Here is a 23,538-nt window from a genome sequence, read left to right as displayed (position 1 = left end):
ATGCAGGCATGGGTGGATGGATGCATGCATAGATGGATGGATGGATAGATAGGTAGATAGATAGATAGATAGATAGATAGATAGATAGATAGATAGATAGATAGATAGATAGATAGGATGAGATGAGACGAGATGAGGTGAGATACTTGTCCAGCATGCCATCATCCAATCAGGGAAAAGTACCATTCACCGTCTTTACCAACACATATGCCCGTTGAGAAAATTCAACTTGAAAAAAGTTTTTAATTTTTATTTTGTGTATATGTGTGTTTTGCCTACACGGAGGCACACCATGTACAGACCTGCTCTCTGCAGAGATCAGGAACTGGAGTTACAGGTGGTTGTGAGCCGCCACGTGGGTGCTGGGAACTGAATCCCGGTTCTCTATGGGAGCACCCAGTGCTCTTCATCACTCAGCCAACTCTCCGGCCCCTAAGTTCAGCTTCCTAAAAATAAAGAAATAAATCCTTAGGATAATCAGATAACGTGGCCCCGCTAAGGGACATAGTGGGCCATATATCACTTTCAGCTGACGGCTTTGTGCTAATCTGGCATAGTGTGATATCTGAATTAACCCAATGGAGCGAGTTGACTAGGGTCCAGCTCTCGTGTTACACTCACTTCACTTTTACTTCTTGATGCCTCTGTTTGCTTCATCTGTGGAACAAGAGTGTGAGGAGGACCAGCTCTGAGTTCCCTTCCAACTTCATCCCAGATGAATGTGCACACACCCTGGAGGCCAACTCTTCCCCTTGTCATTTAAAACCCTCCACGTCCCCTTCATCTTCTTTATAATAGTGTGTGTGTGTGTGTGTGTGTGTGTGTGTGCATGTGTGTGTGTGCATGTGTGTGTGTGCATGTGTGCGAGTGTGCATGTGTGTGCATGTGTGAGTGTGTGCACATGTGTGTGCGCATGTGTGTGTGCATGTGTGTGTGCATGTGTGTGTGCATGTGTGTGTGCATGTGCATGTGCATGTGCATGTGTGAGTGTGCGTGTGTGTGCATGTGTGTGCATGTGTGTGCATGTGTGTGTGTGTGTGTGTGTGTGTGTGTGTGTGTATGTATCTGTCTATCTCTCTGTCTGCCTACCTATCTATCTGCACGCTGCACACTGAAGGAAACTGCTTCTCATGGCCGACCCTGTCCTTTCCCAGGGTGTGCACTCTATGTGGAAGCCAGTGAGCTCTGTCTTCCTTCGGCCAAGCTCATCCCTGCAGTATTCACAAACCATCATACTTTCAATGCTTCTGACTCTCATCTCACGAGAAAGTCCCGTTTACGTCTAATGAAATTTCCAGAACTTTTCTGTTTCCACTTTATTATGAGCCACCATGGCATACTTGTGGTCAGGACTCGGGACTCAAATCTATTTATGGGCAGCTCGGTGCCAGACACCATGGCAGGTGTTATGCATACTTTCCTTATAAAGTAGCAAATTTAATCATGAAAATATTAAGTCATTTGTCCAATCGAAACAGTGAGCTGCAACCTTGGCTTCACCGTGGAACCATCTGAAAGCATTTTTCAAAAATGTAGATGACCAAGTCTCATACTTAATGTTGCACTGGGGCACACCCTAGGCACGAGAATTTTAGAAAGCTTTCTGGGTGAAGTTTGCAATCAACATTGAGTTCTACAGGTTAGCTGGAAGAGGCAGCATGTGAGGATGTCGGTCTGAGGTATTTCACCACCACAGATATTTCTACTCAATTTAGTATCACCTTATCAAGACCCTGTTATGATCTTCAATATATAAATGGTAAACCTCGAATTTCAATATCGCTGCTTTTCTCTGACATTTAGCATTGTAATTAAAAGTGTGGACCCCAAATTGCTCCGCTCAAATCCTCCTTACACTGCCTCTTCAGTGGACATCAACCCAGTATCCACCTTCCTGATTCCAGCTGGAGAAAAGGCAAGGGAGTTCTGAAGTTTAAACAAGTTAATATACCTCTTGAATATGACTGGCATGTACAAGTACTAGCTATCCCTGTGACGTTTTAATATCACAGTACCTAATATTATCTTCACCACGATAGATCCTGGATGCTGGAAGCTACAATACCCTGTAAGAGCGGTCTGCACGAGGAGGGATGTTGTGATGATGACTATTCCTGAAACACAAAGCGCTCGTGGGTAGACATGGGATAAGGCCATTTTCTGAAGTTCTCCTCGCATTTAAAAAAAAAAAATTACGGCAAGGAGGGCATATGTACCAGCATCCTTTGAAATTTTAGTGCTTCGTTCCTGCTAGGCTTAACACTGTGCCTTCTAATGTTACTCTGTTGTTCCTCTCTTTTCTTACAATTCATAATTTCCTCATACGGTGACAGATCCGCAAAGGCCATGCACTATATTTCTCTTTACGGTTTATTATTTACAACCATTTCAGCATACACCAACGCTCCCACGAACAATTCTGACACCACACCCCTGAGGTCGTGAATGGGATAGGTACTGTACTCATGTCTGGAAGGTGGATAATCTTCCCGCTGCCATTCCTATCACACTAGAGACTTTGCAGACACAAAAGCACCACAAAAGCAGACCCAGAAAAAGTAGAGAGTTTTTTTAAAAATGTTTCCTTGAGGCTGGAACAATAGATAGCTCACGGGGTATAAGCCTAAAAAAGGGAGTCCAATCCCTGGAATCCATGAAAAGGCTCGACCTGGTGCTACAGGGCTGTAATTCTGGAACTCCTGTGGAAAGAAGAGAGGTGGAAACAGGAGAATCTCCCAGAGGCTTCCCAGCCAGCGAATGTGGGAATAGGTAATTCAGCAGAAAAACAGCAAATGAGAGCCTGCTGCCTCAGTGTGGCAGGAGAGGGGTCCCCAAAGTTTGTTACCAACCTCTACCTGCATTGCTTCCCCCACAAGTAAATAGGCTTTTTAAAAATATTATTTATTTAATGAAGATGACTGTACTGTAGCTGTCTTCAGACACACCAGAAGAAGGCATCAGATCTCATTACAGATGGTTGTGAGCCACCATGCGGTTGCTGGGAATTGAACTCAGAACCTCTGGAAGAGCAGTCAGCGCTCTTAACCGCTGAGTCATCTCTCCAGCCCTGAGGTTTTTGTTTTGTTTTGTTTTTTGTTTTTTTTGTTGTTGTTGTTGTTTTTTCCTTTTCTGTTGTTGTTGTTTTGTTTTGTTTTTAGTTTCTCTTTATAATTCCGTAATCAGCAAAACTCTGCCATCCTCACGCTGGACAAACGAGAACACTACTCACTTTAACCAAGCTGTGAGGGAACCAAGAGGGCACAGCTATATAGAAAATGAAAGTAGCCACACCCAAAGTGCCATCAGTGAGATGGAGGACTAATAACCGGTCGTGAAAACTATAAATCATCAAAATACCGCCGTATGTCTCTTGTGTCTAAATTTCTTGAGCACAGTGAATAAGTCTCTTCTCATTCTGGCAACCTCGTTATGGGTTAGGGTGATAAATGTTCGAGGCCCACGGACAACTTGGCGACTCCCACTCAACTTTAGTCCTATTCAAGTTCACAAGGGAGGTAATTATTGACTCGCAGGCAATCACGTGTTCCGTGTGTTCTCATGAGGTTTCATGGGACTAACCCCTGACTGCAGCGTGAACGGGGTTATTTCACAACAGGACATCACGTTGTCCCTCTGCTCGACTGGCAGGAGGCCCTGCATTTTCCCACTGGATTTATCTATCAGTCAAGAATGGTCTTCTCATTTTCGTTCCTGTAGTTGGATGACATTGACTTAGACACTTGCAATGTGTAGTTTCACAAGCCAAACAAAAATCTTGCTGTGTATTCTAGGCCAGTGGATTGTGCCTTGCCTTACTTGTTCAGACAACAGGACCTGTGACTGGAGAGAAATAACCTGGCAACCACACAACTGCCAACATGACATCCTAAGCAAGCCAGAGCTTCAGCAGTGCCTGCAAGGAAGGAAGGTAGGCTCTGCCCTCAGCCAGGGAGGCCTGGGCTTCTTGCCATCCGCTCACCGCAGCCAGATAGTTGCATGTGCTAAACCAGCCTCTGGCCTCTTGCAGTTAGAGGAAAACTAACTCCATGTCCCATGGCTCTTTGAATGACCTGTAGACATTATCACCGATGATCTTTAATACTTCTTGCTCACGATGGTCACGTTTCTCCAAATCAGTCTATCTGGCAGATGGAGTATATTAAAACCATGTGCTGTGCTGTCCGAATTCCATGCTGTTTCTGTAGCACGACTTGTTAGGAGCTGGTCAGGTCAACTGACGGTGGGCAGCTTGGAGCAGCCAGCTTCATCGCTGGTAGCGCTAGCATACGCCACTGCTGAAACGGAAATCTTTAGCTCAGTGAGAGAAGACAAATGCCCTGCGTGCAAGACTCACTTCTAGGACTTCCCAAGTGCACGGTGCTGTGTTTCCACTCTAACCTTACTGACCTTTTCTCGAATTGCTGGGCAGGTCTCGTGGACCTCAGCACGCTGATTTTCCCTCTCCTGGGGCTCCTAAACTGATTTCTTGGCCATACAGCTTCTTCTTGCTAGGCATGTTCTGACTAGGTAGAGCCCAGCAGAACCTTCAGACATGTCAAACTGGCACATAGGCTGAGATGCTTGGCTGACATCTCAGGACGTAATCCTAACCAGATTTTCGAAGCTCCTTTCATCAGATGGATTTATCCTCATGCACCACTTGTAAGCCCTCGCATATGGACAGGCCCATTTCAAAAGCTGAGTTTAAAAACAGCATAGTGTGGAATGCATGCCAAATTTTCTGTTAGTAATTAGCTCAAGAAGAATGCGAAAAGGGGCGGGCTAGGGCAGAAAGATACATGTGCTGTTCGTTTCAACAGAAGGAGAGTACTGCTCAAGATTGAGAACATGACCAACAATTAAGAAGCAGTATTGGTTAATTTGTAAAAAGGAGAGAGCAAGAAAACACTGATGTGGAAGCTTGTTGTCAGCGACATTAACTGAGCTGTTTTTCTGTGTGAGGAACAGTTCTCCTGACTCTAAAATCTTAAAGCCCACTAGGCTTTAAACTTCGTTAGGGTAAGCAGTGTATTTGATTCACTGCGATAGCCTAAATTATATATTACAGTTTGTGATGAATAAGTAATCATTTCATGAGTATTAGTAGGAGTGGGGTTGAAGCTCAGTGGTAAAGTACGAACTTAAACTATGCAAGGACCCCGGTTTTAATCCCCTGCACATGCAATTCATTGTAGTGGGTTGGCCGGATGCTGCTTGTATTCTAATGCTAATACTGGTTCATCAAGGCCAGGCTGCCTCAGAGATGAGAGAGTGGCAAGTAGACCCAAGTGATGCTATGTGAGCTTGTCCCCAAGTTATTTCTGATTGGTAAATAAAGCTGCCAGCAGCTAGCCGGGCAGAAGAGACATAGGTGGAGTTTAGGATTTCCGGGCTGGAGGTCAGTGGAAAATGACCAGAGGGAAAGAAGAAGTGAATAGCGGAGAAGCCACCATGAAAACATAGCCCTGAGGGCTGGCCAATTGGAGTTCAGAGCAGCCCAGATGAAACCTAGTAAGTAATAACTCAGGGTTGTCGACAGCAAAGTAGATTCTAATAGCACAGAGGGTAGATGTCTGCCAAGCTCTTATTCTGTTTAGGGCTTATTGTAATAATAACAGGTGTGTGTGTGTGTGTGTGTGTGTGTGTGTGTGTGTGTGTGTGTGTCTTTTATCTGAGAACTGAATGATCAAAAATGAAGCCCCAAATTAGAATTAAAATTTTCTACCACAGTCAATCAATATTTGTTGAATAAGTGAATAAATAAAAATGTTAATTATTCTTAATCACGGCTTTATGAGGTAGGTATTATGCGTGTTGTCTACTTGAGAAAATTAAATGTTCCCAGAGATGGAGTTCACTGGTAAAATTTGTGAACCATTGTGACTACACTAACTTTGGCCATGCATTGACTGCATGTTAACCATATAGAGGTGACAATCACCCTTGTAACACCAGCCAGAGAGCTCTCTACCCAAAATTCCATTCTAACCTCAGGATCCAGAGTACTGGGCACAATGCCAAGACGATGTCACAGTCTGCTGACCTGAGAAGCAGTTGATGCAAATACGTCGCTAAATTATGTGACTTTGTTTCTCAGGCTCCTTTCTCCATCTGTAGAGTGATAAGTAAATACACCCTAAGCCTCCACAGTGGATGGATCACCTCTTTAGAAAGCTAAGGACGCTATAGTCTAATACCATAGGCTGGGTGGCTCAGACAAATTTCTGGGCTGGGGAGTTTGAGGTCACTTCCAGTTTCTGCTGGTTGCCTTCTTGTGTCCACATGTGAGAGAAAAGGTGTGGAAGTCACATCCTCTTTTCATTAGGAGAACACCACAGGGACTGTACCTTCATTACCGAGTCAGTCTAAACTTGTCACCTCCCTGGAGTTCCACTTGTGGTGGCCACAGTGGGTTTTTACTATGTTGATATATGAACTCTGATTAGTCATAAACAGTCTGCAACATTGTCTCAGCTGGTTACAAAGCTGGTTATCAGGGACTCTACAAGGCATGGTAAAAAGGGGACATTTTCTTTCACGTTATTGAGAAATGTATGTTATTAAAAGACCAGAAAACCAAAGCTTATGTGCAGGTGACTTGAGCAGAGACCCATCGTGTGCCTCTTAGTCTCAGGGGGTGGCCATCAGCACACTTAGCTCACACTTGCCCTCACGTGACGCGTTCTGATGCATTCACCAGAATGCTCACTTAGTTTGTATGTAATAGTTACAGTCATTAGGTAAGCATTCTCCATTTTGAGCAAAGAAGTGACATCACCAGAATCGGAAAAATCACCCTATAGTGGCCTGGGGACTGTGACAGCAGGACATCACCTCATAGTGGTCTGGGAACTGTAACAGAAGGACATGAGTCAGGAAGACAGAGGCTGTCCCACAAAATTCCAAAACGCAATGCTGAGACACAATGCAGATGTAGATTATATATCAAACGCTCCCATCAGTGTACAAACGAAGGTAGACATACAAACCTGCTTATGTACATGGAAAATGTCTAGGCGTACCAAACAGGTAAGAGTGAAGACATAATAAGGTGAAGACACCACAGAGGAAGACATGGGACATCAGCTTCTGGTCTCTGCCCACATACACATACACAAAACACACACTGACACTGATACTATATACGTTCAAAACAGAAAAAGAAGTAATACACATTTTTTTTAGATGCATGAAATGCTGACTTTTTACCTCTCTAACATGTCAAATAGTCAAGAAGGCTTTAGCAATGGTAAATATTACCTTAGCAATGCTCAGGAACTTACTTCACATATGGTGAGGAGAGCAGGACATGAGGTTGGAAGATCCTCGGACTGGCAGTCAGGAAACCAGCTACGCCCTGGTTCCTCCAAAGCTCTATTCATAGAGTTTGTCTATTATTTCTGTTACCTGTCTGGGAAACCCTGCACTGCCTTTTATGCCTGAAGAGCTCCTGCAGGGCAGAGTCCTACAGATCATTTCCCAAGCTCTGACTGTGTGACGTCACATTTTTCATTCATCCACCTAATGTTTGCTGAGCTAAGACTCCGTTCCAGCAGAGTACACGTTACCTCAGGTGCTGGATTTCAAGTGTAAACACTAATAAGAGAGTTGCATAGGCAGGGAGAAGCCCAGAGGCAGGCACCAGATAGACCCATGCGGGGACTGTCTGGCAAAGTTACCATAAAGTAGGCAGGCAGCTAGAGAGAAAAGTGTTTAGAATTAGCAGCCGTGTAGCTGTCATGTTAGTTCGAAGTAGCTCTATTGAGATAAAAAAACTATTTAGGCATGTTCCTTTTTCTCAAGAGCGTCATCTACTGTAAGCATCCTATGGCTCAAACCAGGAGGTCTCTAGTTTCTCTCCTGCTGAGAGAATGGGTGCAAAAGGCAAAAGCAATAAAGGGGTGGGACTGTGCGAGGGAATGACAAAGGTGGGCTTTAGGTCACATGCTCACATGTACTTCAGTTCCCTACAGTGTGGACTACATGGCATGAGACCGTATCAAAGCCTGCCCTTTTTTTTACTGGTCTTACCAACCTGAAGACCGTTAATTCATATGAAAACCTCAGATCTTTAGCAATGGAAGCCCACAGTTGTAACCATTGCCTTGAAGGCGTTTGGACATACTTTATTACAAGAAAAGCAGACTTCCGAGTCCTAATCCTAGCAAGCCTCCGCTTTGGGGTACACATTACCTTGAGTTTTCTTTATCCAAAGAATCAGATATAATGGCAACAGGGTTTGAGTAGGCCACTGAGAATCATGGGATATAGCTGGACCCTCTAGCAACATTCTGCTTCCTTGAGATTCTCCAAGTTGCTTTGTTAAACTCCTATTAGGGTTTCTCTATGGTTTCCACGGGTGAACGCCAACACTGAACTTGGAAATGCAAGCCCACCTGGCGGGAAGGGAACAGACACAACCAGTTAGGATTTGAAGTTTAGCTCAAGTTTCCGGAAACCTCGACCAAGAGACTCACTCGATGGCAAATGAACAGAGCTGGACTTCCCACACCCCAGGCGTCTTCCTTCTCTTCAGCTAGGTTGAGTAGAAGAATCGCAGGATGACATCCCAATAGGAAAGCAACAAATATCAGAGTGGCTGAGAAATTCATCTAGACCTGCGTATACAGGGGTGCAGATAAATGTAGGACTCCTATTAAACTTAACTCAATTATAAACTAATTTTACTGAAGTAGTTATTTCATCTGTGTTTGTGTATGTGTTTGCTTTTGTGATATACAGTAGTAGCTATGTTGAATCAAAGTAAAAGCAATCGAAAAACTAGGATATTAATCATAACTGTATTTCTACAAATTAATCCTCATCTCTCCATAAACTCTGAGAGGAACTTTGATAAGCCTGGGTCATCAGGATTCGGGGCTCAGCATATGAGGTAGTCTAGAAGAATGACAGATTTACAGCTGAAAAAAAATCAAATTCATTGAACAGCCTAACTGTGGTTGTCAGTGGAAAACAGTTCAGGATTCAATCCAGTAAGAAAACGTCTGAAAGAAGAGTCCTGTTAAGAGAGAGAAATAGATGTCATGGCTGGGTAGGACTACTGGTAGCTTCTCTCCTCTAGAACAATTCAGCACAGCTGTTTATCCAATACCAAATGGTCACTCTGAAGAAACAGTAAATGTACTGAACAGGTCGCCATTTTTATATTTAGTAATATGCACAATATTTTAAAGAAAACACTTAAACATGGCTGATGAACAGAGACAGTTGATTACATTTTCCAAAAAGTCTTTAGTTAGCTGTCCCTCCCCATACTCCTGCTTTATCCTGCCCTCCCATTCCTCTCCCATTCAATCTCCTGTTTGAGTTTCCCCTTTATCTCTTTATAGCATTTTATTTTATTTCCCATCCCTGGAGGATCCCCTTCTCCCCCCTGATCCCTTTCCAGCCTACCTATCCTCTGTGGTTATATGGATCGATTTTTTCTTCTAAACAGCTGAGTAATATTCCACTCAGTAACATTTTCCTTATTCATTCGTTAGCTGGTGGATGTCTAAATTGTTTCCAAGTCCTAGCTCTCACGGGTAGAATAGCGATGAGCACGAAGGAGCAAATATGTCTGCAGCAAGATGAAGAGTTCTTTGGGTGTGTGCTCAAGGGAAGTACAACACGATCTGGCAGTAGATTAATCTTCAGCTTTCTGAGGAATTTCCACACTGATTGCCTCAGTACCTGTTTGCTACTTCAGTTAGCATCCCCATCAGCAGAACTCGTGTTCCCCTCTGCCCGCGTCCTCACAAGCACGGGATGTTACTTCTTTACTTATCCTTGGAGTAAGATGAAATCTCAAAGTGTTTTTAATTTGCATTTCCCTGGTGGGTAAGAATATTGACTTTTTTTAAATGTTTCTCAGACATTCGTGTTTCAATCTGTAAAAACTGTTTATTTTTCTCCTATATACCAATTTTAATTGGGTTGTTTTCTAGCTATTTAATTTGTTGTTGTTATTTTTCTTCTTCCCCTTCCCCTCTGCTTCCCCTTCCCCTTCTTCTTTACTTTCCCTTTCTTCTTCCCCTTCTCCTTCCTCCTCCTCTTCTTCTTCTTCTAGATATTAACCCTCTATCAGATTTACAATTCATAAAAGATTTTTTTTCCCATTCCTCTTTGCTCAAATGGTGATGTCCTCTGCTGAACAGAAGTTTTTGTTTTTATTTTAGCTTCAGGAGGTCTCGTGCATTTATTGTTCTGGATGCCGAAGCTATCAGTGGCTTGAACTGTATCAGTCAATTCAAGCTATTTTTTCGTCTACTAGGTTCAGGGTATCTGGTCTTATATTTAAGTCACTGATCCATTTGGAGTTGAATTTTGTGCAGAGTGATATATATATATATACACATATATATATGTGTGTGTGTGTGTGTGTGTGTGTGTGTATATATATATATTTTCATTTTTCTGTAGGCAACCATTCAGTTTGACTAGTACCATTCATTGAAGATGCTATCCTTTCTCCAATGTGTATTTTTTTTTCTTCTTTTTCAAAAGTCGGGTGTCTCAAAGTGTATAAAATTATGGCTGGGTCTTTAATTCTATTCTGTTGATTAACATGTAAAGGTTTACATGGATCTTGTACATCAAGGTGTTTAATTTTCTCAGGTTTGTCTGACTTAAAATATGTCCTTAGTAACACACGAATTCCATAAAGATTACACAATTCCTTGTCACTTGTGGGTCTCAATAATTGGAGTGAACAAGAAGAACTCTTCATGCCGGTTAAGGGTGACTCACTTACGCATGATGCCCTCCTTCAGCAAGAGACAACGGGATAGTAGAGATAAATCATTTTGCCCAAGGTAGAAGGAATAAATCTCTCTGCCATTGCGCAGCTGTTTGTCTTTCCTTCCTTGCCCACTTTTGTGTGATTGAGTGTGAGTTGCCCACTTTTGTGTGATTGAGTGTGAGTTGCCCACTTTTGTGTGATTGAGTAAGAGTTGCCTAAATTTCCATCTTACATTTAGTTTTACCCCAAATAGCAAGCTGGCTGTGTATGGACAGCCAATATAATTAAAATGCATAACTGGAAAACACTCATTATAACCATATCAAACTTTACAGAGAAATGTTTTGTTGCGCTAGCTTTTCATTATGACCTGAACTTTATTAGCCATCTAACCTGTCTCAGCTGCATAGCACAGCTGAGCCGCCCTTTGTCTCAGTGACAGACATTTAGGGCCAGGTAAACAAAGCAACTGTTTTAACTTATCTCGCTGGCCAGTTTGGGCAAACATTTGTGCTAATCAGGTATGCTCAAGTCACTACAGACTTATGTCATAGGAAAATGGGTCTGGAAACATGGCTCGGTAGTTAAAAACTCTCGTGATTGCTCTTCTAGAGGACCAGGGCTCAGTTCCCAGCACCCACAAGGCAGCTCACAACTCTTTGTATCTCCATTTCCAGGGAATCTGGCAACTTCCCATAGACATGCATGAAGGCAAAGTACCAACACACATAAATTGAAAACAAATCATTAAAAGATTGTAAAGAGTATAACAAGGGAATTAAGTCTACTTTCCTGGCACTTAGCAATGCCTGAAATGGTTCATTTACCCGATCCTCGTAAGGTCATTCGGCTCTTAAATTTTCTTTAACTTGGGGTTAGGGGTTAGTCATTTTAGTATTTTATTACCAAAGTTGATTATTGTTATAAACTCTTACTCTTTTCTCTTTAATTACTTATGCCAATCAATACCTTTGCACACCAGAGTAAGGCAACCGTTTTTTTAAAAACATTTTTTAATTGGATTTTTAAAAATTTACATTTCAAATGTTATCCCCTTTCCAAGTTTCCTGTTCATAAACGCCCTAGCCCATCTGCCCTCCCCCTTCTTCTATGAGGGTGTTCCCTACCCATCCACCTTCCCTTTGCGGCCTCCCTGCCCTGACATTCTCCCAAGGCAGCAGTTTTCATGAGAGGCTATTCATCAACTCAATAGACAGATACAGATATTTGTTATAATAATATAAGTCCCTTAAAATGAAAAGTGTCCTTCAAAATAAATAACTTATTTCCTTTAATAATTTAACAGAACAGAATTACCTAAAACACATAAAGATTAATGTGAATCACGTGTCTGAAAGTCAGCCTGTCATCATACTATTGTTTAATTGTGCTCCGTGTACTGAAAGAATGGATGGTTTAAAGGTAGATGTGTTCCCTTACTACATCATGGCTGAATGTTTTAGTTAGATTTTATCATTTCTAAACTTTCATAAATGGAAAGACTTGGATAAAATAACCCTCCAGACGATTCTTCCATGGCCTGTATCTTCACAGTTATCTAGAACCACCTGCATTACAGAGTAATGTGTAGCAAGGCTTGTTTGCTAATCAGGGAGCATACAGGGTCTACCAATCTGCATGTAGCTCTTACTGGTTGCCAATCCACTGTGGAGACTCCAGCGCCCCAGTGAGAGCGCTCAGAGTAGGGGATAATTGCTTTACTCCTCCGGCCAGGGTTCTGATTTTCAGTGGTAGTTGGCTTGATGGGGATGGAGAGAACCAGCTGGGGCCTCGACGATTCTTACTTCTGCTGTGTCTGTCCGTGTGTTAATGCACACTGGGAAAAAAAATGTGCTGCCCGTCTTTCTCACATTTTGAAACCGGCATACATTCATATTGTAGTCTCTGCCTGCCTGCCAGGAATAAGTATTTGACATCTCACTTAAGCCCACTGGTGCTGTTATTTCCTCCAATTTACATTCAAGGAAACAAACCTTCATAAAAGAAACACAATTTATGTAAAGTATTATCCAGTTAGGAAAGAGTAGTGCCCAGGAATTTTGAAATAGGGCTAATTTGCTTCTAATGTGCTTTAGTGGGCTTCAGATATAACCCCTGGAAAAGACTGGGAATCAGGATGTGCGGGAGATGTTCTTGCAGTAATATGTAATTTCTTTGACTTGTTTCTGTAATCCACATTATAGCTACCTAGTGCTTGGGACACTTAGTGCAAGGTTTACTGTCTGGGAAGGACTAACTTCAATACAGTAATGAAACGAAACAATGAAAAACCTTTAGTTTATTTAGCTGGCATTTGAGAAGGCAAGGCAGGAGGATCATGAATTAGAGGCAGACCTGGGTGTTATAGAGCCCCATCTTAACATAATAACAACAAAAGGTTCTATCTCGATGATTCTTAACTTAGTGTTCTGAGTTGAATTGTATCATTGCCATCAAATTCATATGCTGAACTTCTAAGGCCTAGGAACCCAGAAAGTTCTGATATTCAGACCTAAGACCATTAAAGAGGCCAAGAGGATAAAACAAGGTCTCAAATACAGTATGGCCACAGTCTACATAAGTGATCAGGACACAAATGTACAGAGGAAGACCACGGAAAGACAGGAAAGACCATCATCTACCAGCTAAAAAGTCCTCCAGAAGGAAATAATCCTGTCAGCCTCTTGGGTGTGCATTTCTAGCTTCCAGCAATGCTTATGAAACATTTCTGTTGTTGAAGCTGCTCGGTCTGTGGTAAACAGCCCCAGTAAACTAATACAGAAGGAGGGAAGCCATCACTACTTTCTAATGAGTTTTCCTGGTGGCTCAAAAGTCCGCTTGAAAGGCATTCTCTTGAACATAGTGCCACAACCTGGAATCCTAGCCATTCCCAAACTCAAGGCATGCCTAGGCTACACAGCAAGTTCTAGGTCAACCTGGGCCACTCAGACCCTGGCTCACAATGGAAAATAAAGAAGGGACTAGAGACCTAGTTCAGTGACCGAATGCTTACCTCGTGTGAGTGAGGATCAGGGTTCAATCGCCACCATTACAGATATTTCTCTTTTATTTTAATCAAAAATCTAGACCATAAAACCAAATGCAAAGCATAGCAAGAACCAGTTGGGTTTATTTTACTATTTTACTGTACTAGGATATTATCACTCAATAAGATTTGACTAAAAGCATCAGTGAGGGGGTCTGCTGGGTTCTTCTGTTTAGCAGCCTTGTTTATGACAGCAGTATTGCATCTACAGCAGCTTTCTAGGCTTCCTTACAGAGGTGCTGTAGAAAGTACAAGCCTTTGCAGGGTCTTAGTAAATTCCCCGTGGGTGTGAATATAGGTGGTGGTGTGTGCTGTTCCCAGTGAAACAGAGGAAATGTGTGCATTAGTAAGAGACAAACCAAATCCCAAAGAGGAAATAAAAACCCTGAAGAAAGAGTTAAGTCTTATCCAAAAACATTCAAAGAGAATCGCCTATGGTGAAAATCACACCACATTCAATTCACTAAGTGCTTTTCAAGTGTATGCATGGCATTGTGAGGGAAAGCAAACTTCAAAATTTACTTTTCAACTTCTTCTTGGTAAGATATGGTGGAAAAGACACACACACACACATACACACACACACACACACACACACATACACACACACGTAGTCATAACGTCACGTAGCCTTTGATAAAAATCTATGACGAAACTAAAGTTTAATGGACTTGCAGAATACGGAGTGAGTCACCGTAGCTGGGACACTAGGGGAGACCTTTGTTAGGAGCTCCGTTTACGTTGGTTCTGATGCTTGACAGGCGGGATTGTACAAGGGGGAACTCTCAAGGCAGATGGATTAGCACAAGGGACAAACAGATGTTGTAGAACACAAATCATGTTCCCTGAGAAAGCCTAAGTCTGCCCACTAATGCGAGGAGATGCAGGGAGAAGGAGGGCCACTGACCTACACTTGAAGTCAAGTGGGTTGGAGAGCCTGGGTTGGAGTCTTGTGCTCACTATTTACAAGATTGATGGCCCCAGTCTTCCCATCTCAAACTTCCCATCTGCGGCCATCTCCCCAGAACGGAGACTATTAAGTAATAGAGTCTCAGTCACTGTTGACTGAACCCAAATAGTTCACAATTGACTCTGCGGGCAATGGTAAGGGATACAATTTTGGAGTATGCAAATAAGAGAACACCGAATGAATTGGAGTACCAAAAAAGAGATGCGAGTGGTGGTGTGTTAGCGACAGCACAGCTTTGAGGTAGCACAAACCTGAAGCTGGACTGTTCTGGCAGTATGCAGACTTCACTGAAAAACGAATGACACTGGGCCATGCAAAGTAGGGTGGGAAACACTGCTCAGAAAGACCCGGGTCCTGAGTTACTGTCTTTCTTTCTTTTAAGTAAGGGCACCATTTCTTTTTTTTTTTTCTTTTTTTCTTTTTCTTTTTATTAACTTGAGTATTTCTTATTTACATTTCGAGTGTTATTCCCTTCCGGGTTTATGGGCCAACATCCCCCTAACCTCTCCCTCTCCCCTTCTTTATGGGTGTTCCCCTCCCCATCCTCACCCCATTGCCGCCCTCCCCCCAACAATCATGTTCACTGGGGGTTCAGTCTTACCAGGACCCAGGGCTTCCCCTTCCACTGGTGATCTTACTAAGCTATTCATTGCTACCTATGAGGTCAGAGTCCAGGGTCAGTCCATGTATAGTCTTTAGGTAGTGGCTTAGTAAGGGCACGCTTTCTATGGTGCTACCTCAGTGGGTTCTGAGTGTGCACATCTACCAAACACAGATTGAAAATCCTAAGCATCCCTAGAGTTCTGCAGTAGACCATGGATCTTTAGATCAGTAAATCGTGTTACCCGATTAAGTGAAATGACATAATTAAAATGAGGGATATAAGGGGGGGAAATTGGAAATAACATGAAATAAAAGTTTCACACGTTCATTAATCAATCAGGAGATATCGTTACTAAAAATATGAAAGAAATAAATGAAAAGTTTGGGGGATATTATGATGGGGGAGATTAAGGATGTTGCTATCAAAGGCTATCCTTGAATTAGATGTGTAATTATGTGAGCATTTAATAAAATACTTTTATTATATGCCATGTAATCACCTGACTTGATGGCAGATATGTTTTCTTTATAGATTCTTTTCATAGGAGACTCCACCAACAGGGGGATGATGTATTATCTAATTGAGAGACTGAATGAAACGCTTCAGGAGTGGCAGAAGCTGCATGGCACTAAACTCTACCCCAGTGTCAATGGCGGAAAGACTCTGATCAGTTACTCCTACTACCCCCAGTTCTGGATAAGCCCTTCATTGAGACCTGCATTTGAGAAAGCACTTGAACATCTCTTGCAAAGGTACGATGGAACTACTATGAGTGGCCAAATGCCACCATTGTGTGGTCATAATTACACACGGTATATCAAATGTGCTGAAAAGCTTAGATACTCACTAATGTGGCTGAAAATGACAAGGAAGTCTTGTGATCAGGAAGCCAGGCACGGTTCATTGAAATGTGAGGCAATCCAGTTAAAATGTTTACCATCTGTTCTAAAGCAACATGTGTTGTTTTTCTTTCTGGATTTCAGATCACAGCCCCTAGAGAATACTGACCAGACGGTATTGGTTGTCGGTGGTGTTCAGTGGCTTAATTCCAATCACCTGCAAATTATTCACAAGGTTTTAAAGAGGTAACTCCCTGCAGCCGCTGTCATCAGTGTCTTCGTCTTTTCTTTGCAAGGACCATTTTCATAACCAAACTTCAACCAGGGCTTAATGAAAGGGCAGGTTTAGGGTTTAAAATTTAAAATATAAAGGCGAATTTTACACTGTTTTATATCTAATCAGGGATCCTTAGCATTCTAACTTAAACTTTCTCCATGATCAAAACCTATTTTCTAGTCAGGTGTAGTAGCAAATACCTGTGATTCAAACGTTTATGAGGTTAATGCAAGAGGATAGTGAGTTCGAATCAGACAGGGGCTACCGAGTAAGAGTTTGCCTTAGAACAAACAAACATGTATATTGAAAGTTCTAATAATCTTGTCTAAAACATTCTCATTGCTATAGAAGTGATTCTTTGGATGAAACAAAGTAATTGATATATTTAAGACAGATTATCATTATTAAATGATATCCATCAGCACGCTAAATTCTGTCTACATAAAACCTTACTATATAATAAATTAATTTAAAAGGAATTTAGTCCTGTATACAGATGACCACACTCTAAAAGGATTCTGTCATATATGTTTATGTCATTGACAAGCATGTAAAAATGCACCAGACATTTGTGACTTTAAAATTCTGATCATTTTATTCAGGGAAAATTTGCAGAATATCCTAGTGATCATCAAAACTTTGGGGATTGGATTCCACCTGCCGGTGGATGGAGTGCATTTCTTAACACAGGTAAGGCCATTTCTCCTTCGGCTGCGTGAATTTAGGATCCCTGATAGCAAAGGGTCTAAGAGGTATTCTACGATTCCCATCCGCCTCCATAAAAATAAAACCCAATGTGATCCCAAATACATCCTAACAGTTCCTGCAGACAAGAAGACTGTAGCCCATAATGTGCTATAAATGATGTGCTGTCTTCAAGGGAGAAAAAAACACACCCAAGCTGTGCTAAACAACACTGAATGCATAGAAGAAAAGCTTTAGACATTATATTCAGAGACTTTTCCTTCTTCAGATTCATGCTGAAACCACGAATGAAATTGTCAATATCAGTGAATATCTTGTGGAACAGTATATTTAGTGTGTGTGTGTGTGTGTGTGTGTGTGTGTGTGTGTGTGTGTGTGTGTGTGTACGTTATCATTGTTTTCCCCCTACTTGGCTATCCACGAATGAAAGGGATTAGGTGCCTCTAGCCAGTTCTTAAACATAGTAAATTTGTCTCAGTAGGAAAATTAGCACAGAAAAGAAAGATATCTGTAGGTCAGAGAACCAGCTGTTCCTACTCAAGCACAGAGAGCAGCCCAAGTGTATACACAAGTGCGGAGTCACGGTTCAAGAGCACACTGTCCCTTTTATACGTAAGCAGGCTAAGATTGCTTTCCGTGCCTGCGTTGAGCCCATCTAGCTTTCTCAAGCACAAAGTATGGGATCGCTCTCTCCTTCCTCGAAACATTACTTTCCTGAATGCCAAGTATCCTCTAACACAGGAGAACCATAGTCAGCGTTAACACTCCAAAGCCAGCACAGTGAGGACATCTTGGGTTTGGGTAACTTAAAGAAAGTCGAGGCCTTTAACTTCTAGGCAGTAGAAGGATTTAGGACAATTGCAGATCAAGAGAGGGGACTTGGGTAGTTTTATGCTGTACGTTACGAGTTGGAGCCTTTTCAGGGTGACTCAAACCCGGCAGCTCCTTCCAGAGATTTGAATAGCATCGCACAGGTCCAGACATTCCTTTACCACACTGTCCCTCACAGCGGCTAGAACTGTGACCTTCATTTACATTTAGGTTATTAGCGCCCATCCATTCATCACAGCAGGTACGTCTTCTGTGCTTGCCCTGTTGTAAACCCTGTGTTAAGATCCCACCTGCCCCTAGAGCTCATCAATCTTTACAAACAGTGAAGACAAAAGACGGGAAGAAGACAGGTAGAAAACAGAAAGGAGCCAGGTACTACGGCCAGTGACTCTGCACACCATTCTGAACTCCATGGTATGCTCTCATAGCTGTTCAAGATGGGCCTCTGGCTTGCTTTGTAGACTCATTCATTCCGGGCATGCACAGGAGAAGAGGGTTGTACACACACACACACACACACACCACACACACACACACACACCCCCAAGCATGCCACTCTTTCAAGTGACTCCCAGTTGTGTAGATCAGTGCTTCGTCTTCATGGATCATGCTCTCCCCCACCTCCTCACCTGGGTAACTTCCAAACACCTGCCAAGTGTTAGCTTTAGTGTCCCTTCCTCTGGGGCTGACTCTTCTTGAGGTTTCTCTATTCACTGGCATTGTCGTAGAGAAAACACTCTTCTTTCGGTGGGGGATGAAATTAAGCATGCGGAGACCAGCAGAGGCAGCACCATGTTGCTGATTCCCACCTCTTTCATCTCGCTGTTGTTTGCCTTTTCTAATGAAAAAAAAAAAATTAAGCACTCCTATTACCTTTCCAAGATGGGAAAGGGATTCCTTCCCTGTGTTAGTTGGGAGGATAGTGGGGTAAGAGGATGTGCTGGGGAACTGTGTGGAAAGGATGAAGGGAAGTCCTGGGGAGTGACAGGAAGCATTTGCACTGCTCTCCAAAGAATTTCATTCAGTTTCCACTGTGTAGCCACCGAACGGCCAGGCCAACCTGCGGAAGACTGAGTTCAACACAGTGTCTGATCTGAAAGGAGGAGCAAGTAGGCCGGACTGGGGAGGGAGTGTCTCAGACGGAAGGCTGGGTTTGAGGAACTGACCCAGGCTATGGGAAGGTCTTGGAGTTAGCGAAATTGGTGATGCTGTCCTTTCTGAAAAGGCTGGACTTGAGCTAGAACCTCAGCCAGATTGTGTCACCACCAGCAACACACTAGGAAAGATGGGAAGAGCAGCTGGAACCAGAGGGGTCACAGCTGGAACCCTCCCTCAGTTTTGCTGCTTCCCCCAAACCACATGCCTCCTCCATATCCCAGCAGCAAGCCTCCCTCAGACTATTCTGGAACCTTCTCTGGAAGTGTTCTGGTACAGATGCACCACTTCTCCTTGCAGTTACCCCTCCTGTCAGTGAAGATGTGTTTCCCCCCAATAAAGGGTTTATTAGCCATGGATATACCCATTTCTCCAATTAGAACGCTGTGTTTTACAAGCACAGACCACACACCATGTTCCCTTCCATTCTGTCCTTAGCAAGAGGCTAAGCAAAAAGAAAAAAGAAAAAACAAAAAACAAAAAACCAGGGGCTGGATCAAGTGGCTTAATTAAATGAGAATCCAAGTAAATGAAGGTCTGCCTTGTGGTGTGTCAAGTACCAGTTTTCAAATTTTAAATACACTTATGAGCAATAAACTTAATTGTTTTTAGGTAAGGAAAAATTCAAAACTATATATCTCTGTAGATACTCATTAATTGTTTTATCATATATACATAAAAGGTTATGCTGATGTTTTGAGAAAAATAGAGCACGTCTTTATTTTAGAAATTGACATGGAATTCATCTCCGATACAACCAAACTTGATAAAAGAAGATATTTACATAACGTCTTTTTGAGTTACCAAAGCATAAAATAATCCTGTTAATAGAAACCCTTTGTCTCTTGCTTGGCAATACAGAGTGAAGTACGGAACTTATATAAAGAAAATCTGAGTATTCTGGAAGCTGCCAAAAAATATGGCTATGAAGTAGTAGACACATTCACTATCACGATGGGACGGCACAAAGAATTTCTGCAGGGCAATTGTGGATGCCATTTTCACGAGGTATTTGTACAGGCTCTCAGAGCTGTGTCGCTTTGGGTTGCTGGGTTTGGTTTTTGTTTGCTTGCTTGCTTGTTTATCTTATACTTTTAATGTATCACCTGGGTTGTTTTGCATGAGAAAAATTACATGAGAAAAGGGGACAAAGTGACCACCAGCTTTGTGAAATGAGGCACTAGAAGTCAGTGTTCCGACATGGAAAACTTGGGATCATGGGTGGTTGAAGACTTCACACCTCCCTTGCACCTGAAATCCCACTGAGTTCATTAGGATTTCTCCCAGAAACATCGGGGAAAGGTTACTTACAGGAACATGTGACTCGAGGATATCTACGTCATAGAAAAGCCCAGCCAACACCAGTGATATATCACAGAAGCTGCATTCCCAGAGTACCCTGCTCAACCTGCCCGCTGCTCTACCGTAGTCTCCTCCCCTGAACAGTGTCACTGCTTAATCGAGATCGTATTTGAGAATCATGCAGCCTTCCGGGCTTCTTGAGTTGTTCGAATCTCCCACTTCCCTCTAGGAGGGAATGCTTTGATTCAGAAGAAACAGCCACACCACACTTGGAATCTGAGTTCCCTTGTTAACCTTTCTGTGAATGCAGGTTCCAATGACACTGCTGGCATTCAGAGGAAGGGTATTCCAATATGCCTTCGCATCAGATCTTGATTCACTCCGTTTGTTCTTCCTTGATCGGTTCCTCTTACAATCCAGGATACGTTTAGTCAGTTGACTAGTCAGATGGCAGTTTATTTTCGATCCCGTTTATTTATTTATCTGACGTCACGCCGCCTTGATCCCCAGATCCTCAGAATACCCAAAAGCCATTAAGACAGTGTTTGTTCTTTATGCTCTGCTAATAGCTGCACATCCTCTTAAGTGACCAGGGACACTAAATCTCAGAGAAGTGAGTCAGAAGCCACAGTGGGGAACTTCGAAGTTTTGAGCTTGAAACTTGGCCATGTTGTTTCAGAACAGATTTTAAGTTGTAGGACACTGTGTGTCTGCTAATGACTTCCATAAGAAAATATGCCACCCATAGAGTACATGTCCTATTTATAAAAACTACATGCTTGGAAATAAAAGCCTGAGTAGTTTGGAAGAGAAAACAAAACAAAACAAAACACAATGAACCATCCCAGGATCACGGTGTATCACAAAAGCAAGCCAATCGTCCCCAAACTCGAGGACAATGGGCACGTTAAAAAACAGCATACATTTTCAAACGTCTTTCAGAATATGTTTACTTATTTATGTTTATATAATATGTCTTCCATTAGTACACTGAAGGATGGGTCTGTGCTTTTCTTTTTCCGCAGTAGATCTCAGAAAGACTAACAAGAAATTGTCCTCCAAAGACGGAGAACACAGCTCCCGATTATAAACGGAGGATGTCCTTCCCACATGATCTTATTACATGCATCTCCTGCCATTTACACGATTAGTTCTGGAATTTAAAAACCACACACATGCACAAATTCTTTGAGCCTCCCGCAGTAGAATAATACTGATTTATAATTACTTCTAGCACACACTCTCTTTAATTTACAAAAGAAAGATGATAGGCAAAATATTTCACTTATGAGGTTATGCTGTCCTACAGCCCCCCCCCTCTCTCTCTCTCACACACACACACTGTGTTTTGTCGATGGTGTTCCTGAGGTTTTGATGACAAGCCATGGGCATCTCCGACAGATAGCATCAGCTGATTCCCGAGAACTGCGGTTCATGCCCAAGCTCTTGGGATTGCGAGCAAATCAGCTGCCAGGAGCATTTGCCTTTGTAGCTATAACGTGGAGTTGATGAGATCACCTTGGTCAAACTCACTCACTAATCACGGACATGATCGTCCTTTATGGGCATTTTGAAGCCCTGGTACCTCAGGCCATCTCTCATAATGACACTGACATTTTGTAGTCTTTCTATAGTATCACATATTGAAATGTAAAACTTCCGTTGATCATCATCTTTTGTTTTATGTTCATGTCTTACAAGACTATCAATAAAAAAGTTCACCTGAAAATAATAGAAAAAAAAAACAAAACAATAAATGTCAAGAATTGTGATGCTGGAGTTCCATCTTCTTAACCAAACCATCCTCATGTACGTGAAGGGTACTTTTGAGGAGTTGGTATAAGCAGTGCAATGAGAAATTAACATCTCATTGCTGTATGGCCAGAGTTCTACTGCAGACATAACAAACCTGACTCTGTGAACTCTGCCTGTCACAGGTGAAAGTGAAGTTCTTGGAAAGTCTCATTTCTCAAGGCACCAAAAGAGAATAGGCTGTCACCATGAATCTGCGAGCTGTTTCCAAACCGTGTGCACGGCTTGACTCGAAAGTCCTCAATGAGTGGCAAGGCAGGTGCTCCTTTCTATGGGTGGCAATGGACTCTTACCTTCTCAATGTTTATGCTGGACAACAAACAGGATCCCGGGAGCTCTTGCCCAACAGAGGATTCAATAGCAGATATCGTCTGTGAAAAGCAGAGACCTGGAAACAATTCAGAAATATCAGCCCAAACCTAGCTGCAGAAAGGACAAACCCACAGCGATGGGTGGGTGGCTATTAGTCTAATCCATTGTGCAGGCCTTCCACAATTCCTTTAATGTCTGGCAAATGTGACTGTCTCTTGATTCAGGCAACAGAAGTGTCTGGCTTGGTATGTAGACATGGAGAGAAAAGAGGAAAGTGTGTTAGTTCTCTTAGAGATGTTTTCTCCATGATTCTTTATTATTTGACCTAATTGGATAAACAACATGGAGCTGAGAGATTTTTTTGCTCTTCTTCATATTTCAAGATTTAACATCTAAACACAAAATAAACTGAAAATAAAGTACCTTCGGGCTGAAGATGTAACTCAGTGATAGAAAACTTGGTACTTGCCTAGTGTGCATGAAACCCTAGGTTCAATCCCCAGCACCAGACACACACACACACACACACACACATACACACACACACACACACACACACACACACACACACACACACACACCCCTTATATTCATCTATCTAAAACTGAAGTAATAACTTTTAAGGGAAGAAAAAGAATAAAATGAATACATACCTGATATGAAAAAAATCCTAGAATTTAACGAGCAGCATGGATTTGCTTTTTGTAATTTTTAAAAACTAGATATAATTACATCATTGACTCCTCCCTCTCCTCTCTCCACCCACTTCTTTCCCCTTCACTCACTTCCAAATTTATAACCCCCTCACCCCTAGTTAATATTGTCACATATACATGCATGCACAAATGTATAAATACAATCTGCTAAGTCTGTTTAATATAGCTTGTATATACAGAATTCTAGGGTTGATCACTTGCTCAGACCAATTAAGTGCTCATTCCTAG

The 23,538-nt window shown here is 42.3% G+C and overlaps 1 protein-coding gene across 1 annotated transcript in view; it reads left to right on the top strand.

Annotated features, from left to right (window-relative positions):
- Positions 1-23,538, top strand: part of Cped1 (cadherin like and PC-esterase domain containing 1) — a 269,733-nt gene that overhangs the window by 225,679 nt on the left and 20,516 nt on the right. Inside the window, exons 17-21 of the mRNA XM_032905260.1 lie at positions 3,792-3,928; positions 15,893-16,113; positions 16,345-16,446; positions 17,080-17,167; positions 20,030-20,176. Coding sequence (XP_032761151.1) covers positions 3,792-3,928; positions 15,893-16,113; positions 16,345-16,446; positions 17,080-17,167; positions 20,030-20,176 — 695 coding nt within the window. The remainder of the gene's footprint in view (positions 1-3,791; positions 3,929-15,892; positions 16,114-16,344; positions 16,447-17,079; positions 17,168-20,029; positions 20,177-23,538) is intronic.

This window comes from Rattus rattus, chromosome 6 (genome assembly GCF_011064425.1).
Source record: "Rattus rattus isolate New Zealand chromosome 6, Rrattus_CSIRO_v1, whole genome shotgun sequence".
Taxonomy (NCBI): domain Eukaryota; kingdom Metazoa; phylum Chordata; class Mammalia; order Rodentia; family Muridae; genus Rattus; species Rattus rattus.
This window is presented reverse-complemented; position numbering and strand designations above follow the sequence as displayed.